Source organism: Mobula hypostoma, chromosome 11 (genome assembly GCF_963921235.1).
Source record: "Mobula hypostoma chromosome 11, sMobHyp1.1, whole genome shotgun sequence".
Taxonomy (NCBI): domain Eukaryota; kingdom Metazoa; phylum Chordata; class Chondrichthyes; order Myliobatiformes; family Myliobatidae; genus Mobula; species Mobula hypostoma.
Window position 1 is genome coordinate 45,221,262 of NC_086107.1, and position 21,433 is coordinate 45,242,694.

At 41.8% G+C, this 21,433-nt stretch overlaps 1 protein-coding gene across 1 annotated transcript; it reads left to right on the plus strand.

Annotated features, from left to right (window-relative positions):
* Window positions 1-541: 541 nt before the first annotated feature.
* c11h11orf58 (chromosome 11 C11orf58 homolog) lies at window positions 542-20,757 on the plus strand. Its single transcript, XM_063061931.1, has 5 exons — window positions 542-662; window positions 2,364-2,453; window positions 8,797-8,857; window positions 12,192-12,301; window positions 19,290-20,757. The coding sequence occupies exons 1-5, from the start codon at window positions 603-605 to the stop codon at window positions 19,503-19,505; spliced, it is 537 nt and encodes a 178-aa protein (XP_062918001.1). The 5' UTR covers window positions 542-602; the 3' UTR covers window positions 19,506-20,757.
* The last annotated feature ends 676 nt before the right edge of the window (window positions 20,758-21,433 follow it).

Consider the following 21,433-nt stretch of genomic DNA (forward strand, 5'->3'; position numbering starts at 1 on the left):
GAGAGGCATAGATTAAGTAGAGAGTCAGAGTCACCTTTTCAAGATAGAAATGCCAAATTTCAGGACAGAGGGCCTCGATGTCCAAAGGGCCTGTTCCCGTGCTGATATAAAATAAATCTAAAACAAAACCAGAAAACGCTGGAAATATTTAGCAGGTCAAAATAGAAACAGAATTAACATTTAGTTTCAGAGACCCTTGTCAGTTTTTTGATTTTATTTATATTGTGAGGTCATTATAATTTTCATAGATACGTAATACAAAGATAGTGGTATATTTTCAGGGGCACTTCTTTCTGCTGCTACCATTGTGCAATCCAGCATCGCTCACACCTGCTTTATTGGAAATAGAAAAGTGGGTCACTCTCCAGCACAATGCTCTCTGCCCACTGTGCCAATCCCTGGTCAACACAGCAGGCTCGTTTTGACCAGCAGCATGTTGGATGGTGGGAGTCGTAGTGCATCTGCAGTACTTGGTGGGATTTAAGCGGCATTTGTGAACTACATGTCCCATGATGCAATACGAACGACGAGCCAAAGGGTGCTGGGAACGTGAGGCCGGTTAAAGCGAGGCGGCAGGTTGCGCGCTCGAGTAAGAGGACAAGATGAATTCTGCTGATGGTAGCCGGAAGGAGCACGGTGCCAAGAGGCCTGCCTCGCCAAATGTAAATCGTCCCTTATTACTTGTGGTGTGCTAGTGAGAGCTAAAACGGCCGGACTTGGGCAGAAAGCCTCGGTGTCGGCCTGGAGTGCAGGTGATGTCCTGGAGGGAGCCGCCAGCAGCGGCCTATTGTGTATGCCGCCAGGCTTCGGTTCTTGCCGAGGCTGCGTGTTTAACGCTGCATCCCCCGGCCCCGAGGGACTCTTTGCCTTTTTAAAAAATTTGCTCAAGAAGAAGGGGCTAGCCTCATAAACTCACCCAGAGCAAACTTTTCTGCCCAGGAGAAGGGTTGGTGATTGAGTTCGTTCTCGATGCTTCACGGGGGAAAGAGTGGGTGTGCTGGGATGATGCTCCAGATGTTTGAGTGGGTGTGTGTCAGTTAAATATACGGAGTGTAACCTCACGGAGACGCTGACCCAAAATGTCAACTATCCGTTTTCCTGCATAAAATGCTCCCTGGCCCGCTGAGTACTGTACCTCCAACATCTTGTGTGTTACTGGAGATATGACCTGTTTGTCTGTCATCCGTCCGTGCCAGTGCGACTTTGTTATCCTTAGATATTTACAAAATTTATTTTTTTCTTTCCGTTTGATATTCGCTAACAATTGGCGCTAGTTCCAAGCTGTTTTGATTTCTGAAATGTAAACACTTATCCGGTTTTGAACCCAGTTTTTATAATGAAAGAATCAAATTTAATGTTACGTGTTGTGAAATTTGTTGCTTTATAGTAGCAATACAGAGCAAGAGTGATTACTATATTTTACAATAATAGTGTAAAAGAGGACTAGCAAAGTACTGTTTGGGGACCGTTCAGAAGTCTGGTGGTGTAGGGAAAGAAGCTGTTCCTAAAATGTTGAATGTGGGTTTTTGGGCTCCTGTACTTCCTCTCGTAGTCATAAGAGCGGTATGTCCCTATGCCGATGGTCCTTGTTGATAAATGCCTCCTTCCTGAGGCACTGCCTTTTGGATATGCCATTGATGGTGCCTGTAATGGAGCTGGCTGAGTAAAATTCCCTCTGGAGCCTCTTTTGATCTTGCACACTGGAATTTCCAAACTAGGTGATGATGCAGCCTGTCAGAATGCTCTCCACTGCACATCCATATTAATAAAAAATAGAGTCTCCTAATGTACCAAATCTCCTCAGGCTCTTAATGAAGTATAACCACTGGCATGTTTTCTTTGTTATTGTAGGATAGATCCTCTGAGATGTTGACACTAGGAACTTGAGCTGCTCACCTGTTCCACTAGATGTTAATATAAAGCAGAGAAATGTCATCAGTAAGGTTATGTTAACTAATACCAACAAGTATAAAGGAATTGAAATTAGTACTGTAGGTTGTAAATAAATATTTTAGGTGCTGATTGACCTAAAGCCACTCGTATTGTTCTTGACCATAGGATGTTGAAATGAATAGTTATGTACAAAACAATTTAACCGTTTGGCTGTCAGTTTTTGTGAAATGCAGCCATGGTTGCCACCACTACCACCGCCACTACTACATATACATGTTCCACCTGCAGTAGAGCTTGTGGGTCCAGGATAGGACTGTATAGTCATCAAAGATCTCACCGTTACGGGAGTGGACGTTGTCATTGGATTTTGATGGACAACTGAAGAAGAATTCTGTAATATTGTACAATTGGTTTGAAGTCCACTTTTGGGTTGTTATAAAATTCTTATCATTCTTTCCTTTCTCTTACAGGATAATGGATCTAGTACAACCTGGGAATCTGCTGATTTAGGTGACGATGAGCGGAAGCTAAAATTCCTAAGGCTTATGGGAGCTGGGAAGGTAAATTGCAGGTTATTCTGTACTGAATTTTAATAGGGAACAGGAAAAGAAGCAAAACTCATTCAGATGGCACCCTCTTTCCAAAGCTTTGTTTTCTTTGTTTGAGCCTGACTTTCAACAAAGAGCAGTAACAGTGTTATATGACCCCTTGGAATCTTTGGCTAATTTTCCATTTTCTTCAAAGATTGCTTACTAGCTATCTGGACTTTACATGAGAATGAGAATACTGTTGCTCTGAATTTGTCCAAATATACCCCAGGAGTGATAGATAAATTCAAGAAATTCTGCAGATGGTGGAAATCCAAAGCAACACTCTCAAAATATTGGAGGAACTCGGCAGGTCAGGCTGCATCTATAGAAATGAATAGTCAATGTTTCCGGCTGCAACCCTTTTCCAGGACTGAAAAGGAAGGGGGAGAGAGATAGAGATGCCAGAATAAAAAGGTGGGGTAGGGGAAGGAGGATAGCCAAAAGGTGAAGGGTGAAGCCAGGTTGGTAGGAAAGGTAAAGATACCTACCCCTTGAAGAGGACCCCACTTCAAACTATTAGAAAACTGTCTCTAACACCATCATTGACCTCATCAACTCTGAAGAACTCCCATCCACTACCCCCAAACTCAAATCTCTAACCCCACACTGCTCACTTCTACCTCCTAGCCAAGATCCACAAATCTGATGGTCCAGCTAGGCCCGTTGTTTCTGTCTTGGCCTGCTCCTGCCCCACTGAACTCGTGTCCTCATACCTCAACTCCATTCCATCCCCCCTGATTCGGTCCTTGTGCTTTCAATCTCTTTACTAACTTTCAATTTCCTGGCCCTGACTGCATTAGGATGTCCAATCTCTATACACTATTATTCCTTCACTTCCTCCCCTCCCATCAGAAGGCCTTAAAGCTCTTCACTTCTTTCCCAGTAAAAGAACCAACCAGTTCCCCTCTACCAGCACCCTCAACATTTTTCTTCCCTCGTCTCCTCTTTCTTCCTCCAGATTCAGAATTGCCACGAGCCCCAGCTATGCCAGCCTTTTCCTTGGTTATGTAGAATGGTCTATGTTGCACACTTCCCTTGGTAATGCTCCCCACCTCTTCCTCCACCACATTGACAACTGCATCAGCGCTGCTTCATTCACCCATGCTGAGCTCGTCAATTTCATCAATTTTGCCTCTAACTTCTACCCTGCCCTTAAATTCACTTGGTCAGTTTCTGATACCTCCCTGCCCTTTTATTAATCTGCCTCCATATCTGGAGAAAATTGTCAACCAATGTTTTTTATAAACCTGTCTATTCCCACAGTTACCTTGACTGTAGCTCTTCTCACCCTATCTTCTGTAAAATTACTATTCCTTTTATCATTTCCTTTGTCTGCATCCCACCTGTTCCCAGGATGCTGCTTTCCTTTCCAGAACATCAGAGAGAATACCTCCTTCAAAGAACAGGGTGTCCCTTCCACCATTGATGCTGCCCTCAGCCGCATCTCCATTTTCTAAATGTGCATGCTCTTCCCACTGCCTGAATAGTGATGGAGTACATTTTGTCCTTACCACCTCATGAGTTTCTGCACGCAACACATCGTTCTCCACAGCTTCCACCGTCTCCAAATGGATCGTGCCACCAAACATATCTTTAACCCCCCCCCCCCACTTTCTGCAGGGATCACTCCCTCCATGACTCCCTTGTCCATTCACCCCTCCTTACTAATCTCTCTCCTGGCACTTCTCCCTGCAGGCAGACAAAATACTACATCTGTGCCCATTTACCTCCTCCCTCTCCTCCATTCAAGACCCCAAACAGTTCTTCCAGCTGAGGCAGCACTTAGCCTGCGTACCTGCTAGGGTCATCTGTTGTTCAGGTGCTCCCAATTAATCCTCCTCTACATTGGTGAAATCCGTTGTAAATTAGGGTCTGTTTCGAGCCCCTCTACTCCATCAGCCAATAGCGGAACTTCCTGGTGGCCAAACATTTTAATTCTGATTGGTCTTTGGGCTCCTCTTGAACCTCGATGAGTCCACCCTCAAGCTGAAGGAGCAACAGCTTGTATTCCATCTGGGTAGCTGCCACCCTGATGGCATGAATATTGATTTCTCCTTCCAATTTATGAAAAATAGATCCTCCCCTCCCCCACCCCCCCATTCTGCTTTATCTATCTTATCACCTCCCACTGGGTCCCCTCCTTGCCTTTCCTACCCACCTGGCTTCACCTCTCACCTTCTAGCTAGCCTCCTTCCCCTTCTTCCCCCCCCCCACCTTTATATTCTGGTGTTTCTCCCCCTTCCTTTCCAGTCCTGAAGAAGGGTCTTAGCCCAAAATGTCAGCTATGGAATCTGTCGTTTCCATAGATGCTGCCTGACCCGAGTTTCTGCAGCATTTTTTTTGTTGCTTTTGATTGGATAAATTGATTCTTTGCTGAGTCATCATCACCTTTCTCTGGATCAATAGATAATAAGTTTGAAGCTCATTCCAATGCTTATAGCCATTATCTGAGCTGATAGTACTGTATTGGATTAAAGACGTGCTGTATTTTCAGAGGTGGATACAGCTCTCTAGATGAGATATTTAAAATGAGGCACATTCTGCGTTTTCAGGGGAATGGTAAAGATTCCATGGAACAACTTGAAGAGGAGCTTAGTTCTCCTGATGTCCTGGACAGCATTCTTCCATTAAACAATACAGCTTAATTAATTGTCTGATCTTGGTGTGTGCAAACTAGCTGCTATGTTTATCTGCATCATAAAAGTGAATGAACTTCAGAAGTATTAGCTGTAAGGTACTTTGGAACATCCTGAGGATGTGATGAGGTACTACGTAACTGTAAGTTTGTCCATTTGTTTACCTGGCAGAGCATGTTGCTGTTTATAAGATGCTAAAAATACAAAGTTTTCCATCTTTATGGGACAAATATCTATTGTTATGAGTTAATTACTTTATTATTTGTTATCCATAACAGCAACTTGCATTTGATTGGTTTATCCCAGAGCACATCATTGACAAAAGTTTGACAGACCATGAGGTTAGGGAGGCTGACTAAGAAAGGGGAAGGAAAAGCAGAGGCTTTCAAGAGTTATTCCAACTTGGCTCAGCTGCCAATGCTAAGCCAAAGGAGTCATGGATGTAGAAAAGCATGGACTAGATGGGTCAAAGATAGTTGGAGCAGTGTTTTTTCAGAAGCTTGCAGATCTGGAAAATGTTAATTAATAAATATGAGGGATTGTGGCCAGTAGCTAATAAGTGTCAATAAATGCAATGTGTTGAGTGCTCTATTTCTCAAAGAAGCCAGCTTTCTACATTTATTTTGGTTTGCTATCTTGACTTAGCCAACAATAAAACTGTTTTAGGAAGAAATAACTGCAGGCAAGAACAATCTGAATAGTAATAGATTAGTACAACACAGAATCGACTAGACTTGTACTCGCTGGAATTTAGAAGATTGAGGGGGGATCGTATTGAAACGTATAAAATTCCAAAGGGATTGGACAGGCTAGATGCAGGAAGATTGTTCCCGATGTTGGGGAAGTCCAGAATGAGGGGTCACAGTTTAAGGATAAAGGGGAAGCCTTTTAGGACCAAGATGAGGAAAAACTTCTTCACACAGAGAGTGTGAATCTGTGGAATTCTCTGCCACAGGAAACAGTTGAGGCCAGCTCATTGGCTATACTTAAGAGGGAGTTAGATATGGCCCTTGTGGCTAAAGGGATCGGGGGTATGGAGAGAAGGCAGGTACAGGGTTTTGAGTTGGATGATCAGCCATGATCATACTGAATGGCGGTACAGGCTCGAAGGGCCGAATGGCCTCCTCCTGCACCTATTTTCTATGTTTCTAGAAACAGGCACTTTTACCCATCTCGTCCATGCTGAACTATTTAAATTGGGTTGTCCCATAGCCCTCCATACACCTACCTTCCATGTACCTATTCAAACCTCTTAAACGTTGAAATTAATCTCGCATGCACCTCTTGTGCTAGCAGCTCGTTCCATTCTCTCTCAGTCCTGACTGAAGAAATTTCCCCTTAAGTTCCCCTTAAACGTTTCACCTTTCACCCATTGATAACAGTCCAGGTGTAGGCATTTCCTTGGCCCTGCACTGGACCTTGCGTCACTTTCCAGCAGAAGAAAGAACAGTAAACTTGGGGAGAGGGTTGGGGAATTTTTTATAAATAAAGCTAGATCTTTGTCTTGGTTGTACTTTCAAAATCTAAGAATAGATATCAAGGACAGTTGAATATATTAGCAATATGAATTGCCCCCATTGATCGTCATTGGTGTTAACACCTGAGGTCATCTTTTATCCCTGGTGGTGCCAGTGATTCCACCTGTGTTCTGCATGGGAGCAATTCCTTAGCAATCTGTTATAGTTAGATGAGGATATCTGAGATTTTGCGTTTTATGCAGACCAAACATGTCCATTTTTGTAAGACTGAAGCTGCTGCTATTTGTGTGCATGATTCCCAGTTGAAAAAGTTGATGCACCATACAGTAACTTGCAATCATTTTAAGTTCTTCTGCGGTATTAAGGTCTTGTATGGTATCCCAGTTATCTGTGTATGGTTATGTTGATCTTTTATCATTAACTTTGCATAGCAACACTGATCTAGTTTTTTTGCATGTCAGCTTCCAGGAAGCCAAGCCACTTGGTTTAATTTAATATTGGGTGTTGTAGAGTTCTGAGTCAGCTGAGTACTTTTAAAATGGGTTTGCAAAGGTGGTTGTAGGGATAAGGGATGGTGAAACAGAAGCACCTATTTTGCAGATAAAGATTACCATTCGATGGAGTAGTGCTGAGCAAATTCAAGAATTCCTAAGCAGGTTCTCTTGCAGCTTAGCAAACCTGCAGATTGGGCATTTGGTTCTCCAGTGTAAGAGCTTTCATTGCTTTGTAATTGATGGACATAGTACCTCTTCCATTCATAGTCACTGAATAAGCCTTCAGTACTTGCAAATTTGTGATTAATTCAAAGTCTAGATGGATATTGAAGCTATCTAGAATAGTCATAAATGTGGAAGGCTTAGTGGGACTGTTGTAATCTGGATCTTTGAGAGATGAGATAAGGTAGGAAGCTGAAGTTCTTTGTTGGCATGGCGGACTGGTCATCTCAACTTGTAAAACAAGTCTAGACTGGTATTGGGAATCAAATCTAGGTTATCTTTTTGAGTTCTGCTTTATTTATGGTACAGTACTATCTCTGTTGTTCACTAACCTGAATCCTAGTATCCAGGTGACTTCAGGGTTTTTGTCATCATTCAGAAGGTAAAGATGTTCCAGTTCCTTTTAGGATCAAAGACATGGCTGTGGCACCAGAAGCAACGTGCTTCTCATGAACAGTACCTTCCTGATCCTTCCTTAGTTGATGTCAAACACCTTTTAATCATTGCTTCTTCAACTGAGGAGAATTGCAATCAGTGTTTGGGTTAAAGGATTACATATTGAATTCTGAAGTGAGTGGATCCAGTGGGAGGAGTATGTGGGTGGTGGATGATAGAATAGGTGTAGAACAAACTGATTGACAAGGAGCTGGGGGGGGGGGCGTTGTTGAGGGTGCGTGTGGAAGGACCTGGGTTGATCGGGGAGAGAAATAAATATGAGGGTAGCAGGTTACCTGAAACTGGAGAATTCAATGCTTATGAGGTGGTTTGTAAATTATCCAGGTGAGAATGGTGCTGTTCTCTAGTTTGCATTTGGACTCACCCTGGCGGTGAGGAGGTAGAGGACAGACTAGTTGGTATGGAATTGGGGAAACAGATTAAAATCATATCTCCAGAAAGCCTTGGTGGAGTGGGTGATGCTCAGCAAAGAAGGCTGTGTTTATCGCTATTTCCTTTCCTCCTTCCAGCTGCTAATCACCCCTGCTCACCTGAATTCACCTATCACTTGGCAGCTCTTGTCCCACCCCTCCCTCTCAACTCTCCTCTACTCCTTTATGTACAGATTACTGGTCTTTATCTGAAGTATTATGGTTAAGTATCTGTTTCCCTCTACCACTGCTACCTGAACTTTTGAGTTCCTCCAGCAGCATTTTGCTCCAGATTTCAGCATCTGCAGCCTTGTGTCTCCACTTAGTAACTGCTTGAATTGAGTTTCACAAGAGGCTGATGAAGCCAGTTAGCTGGTCAGTGTCTGACAACTTGCAAAAACATACATTTCATTTTTAATAAAACACTACTGTAGAGAGACTGCAATAGTCAGAATTTTTCCATAGGCTAATTGAGTATGTTATTTGCCTGAGATTTTTAATTGCCTGGTGTGAATTGAAATTTATTTTGCATTGAGAAAAGCAATAATTTAAGCTTTTTCTTCCAATGTGGAAGCTTGCTTTGATATTTTTTTTGACACAATGATTCTTTTCTCTAGAAAGATCACAGTGGACGTGCACATCCAGGTGATCACAAGTCAACTTCGCACTTCAGAACGGGTGAGCAAAAGGCTACCTTTAGAATTACTGCTGCAGACACTGAGGTATGGGGTGAGAGTTCGGGGTTGCAGAGTCTAATGGAGCTTGTGTGCAGAGTTGATAATGACTCTAAGCAATTTAAATTTACTTGCCCCTTGTGTTTCCAGTTATTTTGAATGCTTGGTTGTACACTTGAATTTATCAATGTTACACAAGTATCTGAGAAAGCAATCTGTCATTGATGCATAATCAATTTGTGTAGTTCTGTTCATGACAATGGGTTTATGCAAATCATGACAAAGTATAGTGATTGAAAGTGAATTGAATTGTTTACAAAGTTCTTCAAAAAATCTCTCTGAAAATGAGGATACCAATCCTACTAAGCTTTTACCTGAATTGGAATTTTTCATTTTCATTTAGTGGGGGAAATTCTAGGGGTAAGATTTTCTCTTATTTTCTTTCCTCCCCACCTCCCCCCCAACCCTTTTTATTTATAATGATGTTCAACCTGCATGAGGTTCTGGTTGACATGTTGTAAAAAGGAAGTGGAGGGATTGGCATGGTGAGATTTCCCAAGACTGATACAAGAAGTGTAATTTCATGATGGTGTCAGAAAACTCTGTCATTACTGTAAATGCTTTTAATTTCCCTTTGTTTATGGGGTTTTTACTTAGATGGGTTTACAGATATCCCAGATGTTAGCATATGTTCCAAAATTTAAAACATTAATATGGTTGCCACTGAGACTTGTATCATAGATATTATGGTTCAGAAATTATACGAAGTATAAAAGAACTTTTTTTTTAAGGTGTACCATGTCTTCCTGGCTTGAATGCTACTGAGTGTTAGCTTTAAAAATCATCTAATGGTAATTGGAAGAAAAAATTAAGACTATTGCTATGTATTTTATAGATTGGACTCTTTTTGTGATGGAACAGCACAGAAACTGATCCTTTTAGCTGGTTCCAGATTTGCTAATCCTACCTGCCTACACAGTCCTCTAATTCCTAACCGATCATGTGTGTAAATGTCTCTTAAACATTGCTATCATATCCATTTATGCCAGCTCTCCCAACAATGCATTCCAAGCACCTGCTGTTATGCATGTATAACAAAAATAAAATCCTGCTTCATGAATCTCCTTTAAACTTGCCCATTCTTACCATATTTTGTGCCCTCTAAAATTTGATAATTCCACCCAAGGAAAAGACTATCTCGTCTATCGTTGCCTCTCAGTTTTATGTAGGAAGCTGAAGGTGGTTCTTCAGTTCAGAGGAAACAGTTCAAGTCTGTCCAACTTCAAAGAATATATGCAGTATTTAACCTTGAGATTTGTCTTCCCGTAGGCGGCCACGAAACAAGGTAAACCCTGGAACACATTCAAAAACATCAACCCCACCATCCTCCAACACGAAAAAAAAAATCATGCAAGGGGCAAAAAAGAGCAGAAAACAGAATATAAAACACAAAAATGAAAGAGTCTGGGCATATTCAGTTTAGCTCAGTTCGGTTCAATCTAGCACTGCGGGCTGCCCCAATCAAAATAGCAACAAAAGAAGGAGTGACCAGGAACCAGAAACACTTAAGGTGAACTACAGAGTCCAATCCACAAACTGTATTGATTGAATCGTGCCTAAGAGCCAAGATTCCAACAACATCAAGCAAGAGGGAGAGGGAAAGTGACCATTCAAATGCAGGGACCTTCCTTCCAGAGCAGCGAGCGAGGGGGAGAAAGACCATCACACAGGCACCTTCCTCCAACAGCAGCGAGCGTGAGGCTGGTCATTTTTTGCACTTACCTCACTGATCTCCATCTTTCTTGGTGAGAAATGGAGTCCATCATGGCTTATGGGCCTAGAGGCTGCATGGTTCACCTGAAAACTCACAGAACCTGTCAGCAAAGCACCAGGTCACTCAGTTGGCCCAAAAACACCACAATGTAGATCACAGGCTCCAACAGTAGCAGAACCACATTTGAAAGGAAAATAAGATGTGAAAGAAACAGCTTTATGACCTGTTTGAGGGAATTCGCTCTTGGTTGTGTTGTTCGCTGGTGTTATCTTCCATTCTCTTCATGGCTATTACTCTGCAGTCAAGGCACCATCCTGGTGAGCCACTCCACAGTATCTGCATCCTTTCTATGGTGTGGTGACTGGAACTTCACACAGTATTCCACATGTGACCTAACTGAGCATGACTTACTGACTTTTGTATTAAGTACCCTGATCAATGAAGAGAAGCAGTCCATACATGTTTTTTTCCCCCAACTATTCTATCCATTTGTGCTGTTGCTTCTAGTGGGTTTTGGATTTGCACCCCAAGATTTATCTGTACCTAGTCCTACTATTTACTGTATACTTCCCCTTTTGACCTCCCAGTATGTACCATCATGCAGATTAAACACTGTTCCATTTCTCCACCCAGCGTTTCCAACTGAGCTGTATCTTTGCTATGTCATTGACAATGTTCTCACTATCCACAGCTATCATTTTTATGTCATCTGCAAACTTGCTAGTCAGAACACCTACATTTTCCTTCAAATTATTATTACAAAGAAAGGCCCTTTGCTATGATCAGTCAGTTTTCAATCCAGTTTACCAACTAGCCATGGATCCTATTTGACCTTTTGGATCAGCGTACCATAGAGACCTTCTCAAATGCTTTACTGAAGTCCAACATCCACTGTCTTACACTCTTCAATCATCTGTGTCACTTCCTGAAAATAATCTCAATCATATTTCTGAGACAGGTTCTTGCCTATAGAAAGTAATGCTGACTATTCCTAATAAATCTCTGCTTTTCAAATATGAGTAAACCCTGTCACAAACAATCTTCAGTCCTGATCATTGGTGCTGTAATGCATTGTGCTAACTGCTACGATACCGTGATGCCCAATATCTACATAGGTGTCAAAAAACCCTCCCGGATGCACCTAACAAATTCTGCCCTATCTATGCTCCTGGCACTAAGGGAGTTCCAGTCAACAGTAACCTAGTTTTTTTTCTATATATTTTAAGGTTCTAAGTCCTCTATTATAATCCCATTATAGCAGTTACACCTTCCTTATTCCCAAATTATACCAAAGGGGCCTTACTGGATGAGTTCTCCAAGATGTCCTCTTTGTGCAACTACGATCCCATAAAGCAATCCCTCACTTCATTTATATCCTCTGTCACATCTAAAACATCTGTACCCTGGAATGTTGAGCTGCCAATCCTGCCCTTCTCTGGACCAAGTTTCTGTAGTGGCTACAATATCGTAGTTCCGTGTACTAATCCAGTTTTAACAAATGATCTTGCACTTGCTCAGAATGGCCAATAGGGTGTGTTATGAAGGTATTTGTTTTTTTTAAAAGGTGATGAAGATAAAAAAATAAATGAGGAATTGGAACATCAATTTCATCAGAGTTTGGACAGTCAGCTGTCAGGAAGGAACAGGCGACACTGCGGATTGGGCTTCAGTGAGGTAATGGATTTCTTTCTAAAACAGAAAACCTACAGCACCATACAGGCCCTTTGGCTCACAAAGTTGTGCCAAATATGTCCTTACCTTAGAACTACCTAGGCTTACCCATAGCCCTCTATTTTTCTATGCTCAATGTACCTATCAAGGAGTTTCCTAAAAGGCCCTGTTGTTTCCGCCACTGCCGGCAGCCCATTCCATGCACTCACCACTCTGTGTTTTTTTAAAAAAACAACAACAACTTGCCCCTGACATCTCGTTTGTACCTACTTCCAAGCCCCTTAATACTATGCCCTCTCGTGCTAGCCATTTTAGCCCTGGGGAAAAACCTCTGACTATCCACTCGATTAATGTCTCTCATTATCTTGTACACCTCTATCAGGTCACCTCTCATCCTCCGTCACTCCAAGGAGAAAAGGCCAAGTGCATTCAACCTATTCTCATAAGGCATGCTCCCCAATCCAGGCACCGTCCTTGTAAATCTCATCTGCACCCTTTCTATGGTTTCCACGTCCTTCCTGTAATGAGGCGATCAAATGGTAGCACAGTTCTGCAAGTAGGGTCTGACCATGGTCCTATATAGCTGCAACATTACCTCTCAGTTCTTAAACTCAATTCCACGGTTGATGAAGGCTGATGTATCGTATACCTTCTTAATTACATAATCAACCTGCGTAACAGCTTTGAGTGTCCCATGTACTCAGACCCCAAGATCCCTCTGATCCTCCGCACTGCCAAGAGCCTTATCATTAATACTATATTCTGCCATCACACTTGACCTATCAAAATGAACCATCTCACACTTAATTGGGTTGAACTCCTCTGCCACTTCTCAGCCCCAGTTTTGCATTCTATCAATGTCCTGTTGTAACCTCTGACAGTCCTCCACACTATCCACAACACCCCCAACCTTTGTGTCATCAGCAAATTTACTAACCCATCCCTCCACTTCTTCATCCAGGTCATTTATAAAAATCACGAAGAGTAGCGGTCCCAGAACAGATCCCTGAGGCACACCACTGGTGACCAACCTCCATGCAGAATGTGACCCATCTGCAACCACTCTTTGCCTTCTGTGGGCAATCCAGTTCTGGATCCACAAAGCAATGTCCCCTTGGATCCCATGCCTCCTTACTTTCTCTAGAAGCCTTGCATGGGGTACCTTATCAAATGCCTTGCTGTAATCCATATACACTACATCTACTGCTCTTCCTTCATTAGTGTGTTTAGTCACATGCTCAAAAAGTTCAATAAGGCTCGTAAGGATGACCTGCCCTTGACAAAGCCATGCTGACCATCACTAATCATATTATGCCTCTTCAAATGTTCATAAATCTTGCCTCTCAGGATCTTCTCCTTCAACCTACCAACCACTGAAGTAAGACTCACTAGTCTATAATTTCATGGGCTATTTCTACTCCCTTCCTTGAATAAAGGAAAAACATCCGCAACCCTCCAATCCTCCAGAACCTCTCCCTTCCTCATTGATGATGCAAAGATCATTGCCAGAGCCTCAGCAATCTCCTCCCTCGCTTCCCACAGTAGCCTGGGTTACATCCTGTCCAGTCCCGGTGACTTAGCCAACTTGATGCTTTCCAAAAGCTCCAGCACATCCATTTCCTTAATATCTACATGCTCAAGCTTTTCAGTCCGCTGCAAGTCATCCCTACAATCGCCAAGATCCTCTTTCGTAATGAACACTGAAGCAAAGTATTCATTAAGTACCTCTGCTATCTCCTCCGGTTCCATACCATTTTTCCACTGTCACACTTGATTGGTCCTATTCTCTCACGTCTTATCCTCTTGCTCTTCCCATACTTGTAGCCTGCCTTGAGGTTTTCCTTAATCCTGTCTGCCAAGGCCTTCTCATGGCCCCTTCTGGCTCTCCTAAATTCATTCTTAAGCTCCTTCCTGTTAGCCTTATAATCTTCTAGATCTATCACTAACTAGATTTTTTTGAACCTTTTGTAAGCTCTTCTCTTCTTGACTAGATTTACAACAGCTTTGAACACGACGGTTTCTGTACCCTACCATCCTTTCCCTGTCTCATTGGAACATACTTCTGCAGAACCCCATGCAAATATCCCCTGAACATTTGCCACATTTCTTCCGTACATTTCCCTGAGAACATCTTTTTCCAATTTATGCTTCCAAGTTCTGGCCTCATGGCCTCATATTTCCCCTTACTCTAATTAAACGTTTCCCTAACTTATCTGTTCCTATCTCTCCTCAAGGCTATGGTAAAGGAGATGGTGATCACAATTCTATCTCCAATATGCTGTCCCACTGAGAGACCTGACACCTGACCAGGTTCAGTTCCCAAGGCGTGACCAGGTCAAGTACAGTCTCTCCTCTTGTAGGCTTATTTACCTGTTGTGTCTTGAAACCTTCCTGAACACATGTAACAAACTCCTCCCCATCTAAACCCCTCACTCTAGGGAGATGCCAATCAATATTTGGAAAATTAAAATCTCCCACAGCAACCCTGTTATTATTACACCTTTGCAGAATCTTTCTCCCTATCTGCTCCTCAATATCCCTGTTACTATTGGGTGGTCTCTATATATATGTATATGTGTATATATATGCATATGTGTATGTATACGTGTGTGTATATATGCGTGTGTGTATATATGCACGTGTATATATGTGTGTGTGTATTTTATTTATATATATATATATATATATATATATATATATATATATATATATATATTTAAAAAAATACACACACACACACACACACCCCACCCAGTGGAGTTATTGATCCCTTCCTGTTCCTAACATCCACCCACAGAGACGACCCCTCAGTGACTTCCTCCTTTTCTGCAGCCGTGACACTATCCCTGATCAACACTGCCGCGCCCCCCACCTCCTTTGCCTTCCTTCCTGAAACATCTAAAGCAATTGGAGGAAGCAATTTTTGCATATATGGGATGAACCCCTTGTACTTGTAAGAGGATACAAAGTGAAGGGCAAATCTGTTACATTACCTAATTTTGAAATAAAATTGATTTTACTGATATTCTGAGCTTCTGCTTTCAGATGACTATCAAATGTATGTCTAAAGAATTGGAAGTGTCTTGATCAGTGACGCCGACCTTTTGGATCTTAGACCAATAATTTAACACCAAATACAAGGAGAATGATGGTCTAAAGCACCACATTAAATTGAAAGAAAGAAACAATTGAATAACAGTGCTAAGTGTTCATGTGGGTAGGCTTATAATGAACAATTAAAGGCAGGCAGTTAGTCATAGTGAAATGAAGCCAATAAATTCATAATTCTTCTGACCAGATATACTTTCAGTATTAACCTAGGATTTTTCAGAGTTAGAATCCTTCTGTTTTTCTCTATTGCAGCAGACTCTGTGTCAGTGATTGGAGAGATTAAGGGGCCCGCAGGAACTGCTCTTTTGGTAGCGATAGATCCCACATGGAAACAGTTCCACCTCGTTTTTCCACAAATCACCCTTACTGTTGCACCTGATCACAAACTAAAGGATCTGATTTTTCTAGCCCGCATCCTTGTGGACCAGGCTAACCCTCAGTGCTTTACCATCCAAAGTTTTCCCACAGGAATCATCCACTACTACCTTGAACTGTATACCTTAACTCACAGGTCCCCAACCTTTTTTGCACTGTGGACCGGTTTAATATTGACAATATTCTTGCAAACCGGCCGACCCGGTTGGGGTGGGGGGTGCAGGTTGGGTTGCCAATGGACAAGAGTAGCAGTCAAATACGTTGTGTTTACCCAAGAAACACTACATTGACCATGAAGCCTTGCATGGGCACCAGTGCACATGCGTGACCTGCGCATGCATGTACCTGCTGATTTTTTTTCCTCCAAATTGTTTTTGGCGATTCGGTTCTGGGGGGAGGGTTTTAATCACGACCGGAATATAGGTGATAGGTGGCTAATACACTCAATTTCATTTCTAAAAGGGTTTAGCTAACGAATTTAATATTAAACACACCGCATATTTTCCTCGTATGAATATATAAAATCATTGCAACACACCAATATCGCTGAATTAGTGGGAGCCCTGGGCTTGTTTCCCTGCAACAAGATGGTCCGATTGAGGGGTGACAGGAGACAGCGATACTCGAAGGGGGTTCCTTATGTCCAGTCTATTCCGCAATTTAGTTTTCGTTGCATTCATTGCAGAAAACTCTGCTTCACTGAAAAATGTTGGAAATGAGAGCAACGTTTTCAGTGCTTTCGTGGCTATCTCAGGATATTTAGCCTTGACTTTGATCCAAAATGTTGGCAGAGATGTTATGTCAACATACTTTTCAGCCCGCTGTCATTTGCAAGCTGGAGGAGTTGATCTCCTTCCCGCGCTGACATGGATGACGCGCAGGTAATGACCTCATGTGCATTCAAGTTCAACAGTGGGTGTGACAGGGAACGAGGAAAGGTGCAGCTGACTCATATCGCCAAATCATATCGTTTCCTCGCGGCCCGGTAGCGCATGCTTTGCGGCCCGGTGGTTGGGGACCGCTGCCTTAACTGGTGTCTTTACTTGCCATCGGTCCACTACTCCAAGAGCGATGTGGAACCCAAACTAGTAAAACAGAGGTGGGAAAGGTCAACATTGACCCAGTCCATATTGCCATTAGGGAAGGGGTAAACTTACCCGCTGTTCCACGATACCACTCAAACCCGAGGCCGAGTCTGTTATTAAGTCCATGGTCCGTTCTTTCTTACTACAGGGGATCCTAGTCCCGTGCAACTCGCCCTGCAACACTCCCATTTTCTCACTGCCATAGCCCAGACGTTCGGAATATCACTTTATTCCAAGACCTTGGAGCCATTAACAATGTGGTTGCATGTATGCATGCTGTAGTGCCCAGCCCAACCACCATACTGAGTTGCATTCCATCTGGCACCTCAGTCTGTTCCCTTGTGGATTTGCAAATTTTTTTTTTCTCCATCCCAGTGCTGACACGTGCTACTATTGCTTTGACTTTACCTATAAAGGCCAGCAGTATACATGGGCCCGCCTACCCCAGGGCTTCATTCATTCTCCCACAATTTTCTGTGTCTGATGTCTCAATTGACCACTTTCACGCCCCCATGAGGGCTCAACGATAGTCCAATATGTTGATGCATTTCTAATAGCCAGCTGGAGTGAGGAAGCATGTCGGAAGGATACTGCAGCCCTTCTGAATTTCCTACATTGCTGTGGCGATATTGTTCCTCCTTCTGAAGTCCATATCGCTCAGAACTCAGTGAAGTTTCTGGGTTTGGTCATCTCTGCTTTCGAAAGATCCCTCGCCTCGGAACGCATAAACCCCATTGTTAATACCTCACCTCCTCACTACACCAATTCAGACGTGTAAATTCCTGGGCCTTGTCAATTTCTACGGCACTTGGATTCCCAGTGCGGCCCTGCTCACTAGATCCCTCACCCATTGCCTAAATGCAAGACTTCTGGTGTGCATACAACTTGCACCTATCAGCCCATGTCTGCTTGTGAAAACTTGCTGAATGCAAGCATAGGCCACATTTGTGAGGGATTGCCATAGCGATTGAATCTTCTCAGTAAACATTGGTTCATTCATTTAGATGGAAGTTCATTCATTGATAGCCTGGGGCTGATTAATGATTCCACACATCATTAATTATCATAGCATCAAACGTCAGCAGCCTTGTAGACTTCACTTGTGTCTATTAACTGTAGCTTTACCTGGCCTCTATCAAAGTCAGTTACCCTTGCCTTAACTCTGGATTTCAGCACTTTGGTCCATGTTTAGACCAAGATGTTGAGTCTAGAGCAAAATAGTCCTGGTAAATCCCCAAAAATGTGTAGTTTTTCATTGATTCTATTGTACTTTCTTCTAGACCACAAGATATAGGAGCAGAATTAGGTCATTCAGCCCATTGAGTCTGCTCTGACATTCCATGACTGATCCCACTCAACCCTCATACACCTGCCTTCTCATCATATCCTTTGATACCCTGACTGATCAGGAAATGATCAACTTCTGCTTTAAATATACCCACATACTTGGCCTCCCCGCCCCCCCCCCAACATTCTTCTAAGTTCCGCTGAGTATTGGCCCAAAGCTGCCAAATTTGTCTAAGTCCTGCTGCAATTGCATTGCTTCCTCAGGACTTGTACACTTATCTTTGTATCCACAAACTTTGCCACAAATGTCTACAAGAAAATGAATCTCAGAATAGTATATGGTGAAACACATACTTTGAACTGGGCAGTAGCAAACAGCTTGTTAATAAATTCCCTGTGATAGCCACTTCCATCACTTTGTGAAAAGGCTTATCAGGGGTTAATAGATTTTTATCATTCTAGTAGGTGCTGGTGTTGTAATAGTACTGGAATGGCTTGTCTGGAGGTGCAGCTAGTTTGAGTGCAGGTTTTCAATTTTACAGCTAGGATATGTTTTGTTTCCATGGCCTTTACTGTATCCAGTGCTCTTTCCCCACTTGTCAATCTCACATGGGGAGAGTCCAGTTGAACGGAAGACCAGCTTCTGTCATGGTGAGAATCTCAGGATGAAGCCAGGATAGACTGGCTGAACTTCATTGTGAATGATTCAGTACTGTCACTAACATTCACATGCTGGGCCTTGCTTTTGCTGAAGGTGCAGACCTGATTAACAAAAGCCAATTTGAACACTATGGTTAAAATTTGGCCTGTGGTTGTATAATACTGACTACCATGTTCATCAATTATCAACTCAAATCCATTTTTTGTTATACTTTAATTCTTATTGTTTTGGGGGGGGAATATGCAATAAGATGTAGTATGTGAGAATCATCTGGGATTATGGTATTAGAATGGAGGCTCTGAAGCAGATTTTTAGAATGAAGTCCATAGAAGCCAGTGTATAATATTTTAAAAATAATACTCTAGTGTACACACCATTAGCATTTTAATGTTAATTTATTGTGAAAGAGTGTGCATTAAAAGCAATTAATTGACAGTCCTACTGGAGAATATAATTTTCACCTGTGTTACAGCCTGAGCCAGTAGATTCAGACCAGCAACAAGTCAGTACTGGTGGACACTTGGCAACCAATAGCTTGAATGATTCTGAAAACAAAGGTCAGTCCAAGGATTATTCTTCAGATGTGAAATCCAGTAGTGAAGAACATCAGTCAGAAGACACAAGTACCAAAAAGCAGGATCTGAAAAGCAATTATAAAATGATGTTTGTAAAGTCATCTACAAACTAGTACTATCCTTTAACAAGGTCTCCTGGTTGATGTTCAGGCTTGTATAATTACAATACATTTTACTGAGCAAAGAATGCCATTGGGTTTATTTTCTGAGTTAGTATGTGACTTGCTCTTACCAACGTTGTCCCAAATGTTTCCTACATTTGATTTGTTTTTAAATCTTTTGTGAAAATGATCTTGAGTTTTCTCACTTTGTGCTTGCATTTTTACAAAGTTTATCCCTTGCATTTTAAATGAGTTCTGTATGTAATGTCTAAAGTGAGATGAAATGGTGCAGGTTGAGTACACTTTATCAGAAGTTCCAAAATCTGAAATATCTAAAATCCTTATTTTTTTTTTGAGCATTGACATGATACCATAAATGGTAAAATTCCACAAGTGCTGGGAAGGGTCTCGGGTAATGTGTAGGTCTCTGCACATCAGACAATTCTGAGAAGTGACCTCATGTGATGAACAGGTTAATGAAGAATCCCTGAATAAAGCAAAATATGAAGATCTTGCTTGTACATCATCAGTGTCAGAATTAATATATGCCTTAATGGTATGCTGATTATGAAACATGCAAAGATCTATCAGGTTGAACTGAAAATTGAAGATAATTATGAATATTCTACTAGCTTGTTGTAGAAATTTAAGAAAAAGCATGGCGTTAAACTTTTAAAGAATTTGCTGATCATGAAAATCTAACACCAGAACAAGTCTATGATGCTAATTGTTTTCATACATTACATAAAACTTAAAAAAAAATGATATAATGTACTGTAACCTTTTAGTCAAAACAGCATCGGAGGTGGAGACTGGAAAGCCTGTTTGGTCTTGTTCAACAACAGTTGATTCAGGTATTCTCCCAATGCTGCTGTGCTGTTTTTGTTTCCCTGTACACATCATATTTTCATTATATTAATGGTATGTCATTTTTACTGTTAAGTACATATGTGATGAACAAGTGAAGACAAAAGACTGCTTTTACCAGTAGCACATAAACTCAAGTTGGAAATGAAGGTGATCCCATGCTACTTAATTATATTCCAAAATCTGAAATCCTAAACACTTCCAGCCCCAAGCATTTTGGATAAGGGGTACTCCACCTGTACTTCATTCTTGTGTAATTTATAGATGCACATCATTAGTCCAATTTTTTGATAACTGTTATGGGATTTAAAAACTTAGTCAAGTTTAAATGAAGGCTAAGAGAAACATTTTTAGCTGTTCATATTGTACATATATATATAAAATAAAAGTTGACATCTTTACAACAAAGGACTGTTTATTAGTTTTCACATTGAATTTCACAGAAACACTGCTAATATATGTACTATTTTAATCTCAAATACTTATGTTTAGATTTCTTGGAGAAGATTAAGTGTTGATCATAAAAATTAATAAGTCAAGGGTATCTACGTGAAGTAACACACACACGAAATGCTGGAGGAACGCAGCAGGCCTGCTGAAGAGTCTTGGCCTGAAATATCGACTGTACTCTTTCTCTCCCCTCCCCCCCCCCCTATGGATGCTGCCTGGCCTGCTGCGTTCCGCCAGCATTTGTGTGTTTCGCTTGGATTTCCAGCATCTGCAGATTTCCTTTCGTTTGTGAATCTATCTGAAGTATCTGTGTTGGAAGCAGGAATGTCTTCAAAGTCAACTATAATATCTCACTCCTTTTAAATGATTGTAGCTCCCCAATATTTCACGATTTCTAATGCTTGTTTGGAAGGTTTATTTCATTATGGAGAAACAGTGCATGAGGTAGCATTAATTTAACAAAGTTGATGGAGGTAGGAGACCTGAATGGATTTGATACAGGAGTTGTTCCACGTATCTATCAAAGAAATGAGTAGCGTTTCACAGCTTTTGGAAATTCCCATAGTAATGTTTTTGATTTGGGGGGCAAAAAGTGATCAACCTGGTAAAGGAATGGGGTGAAA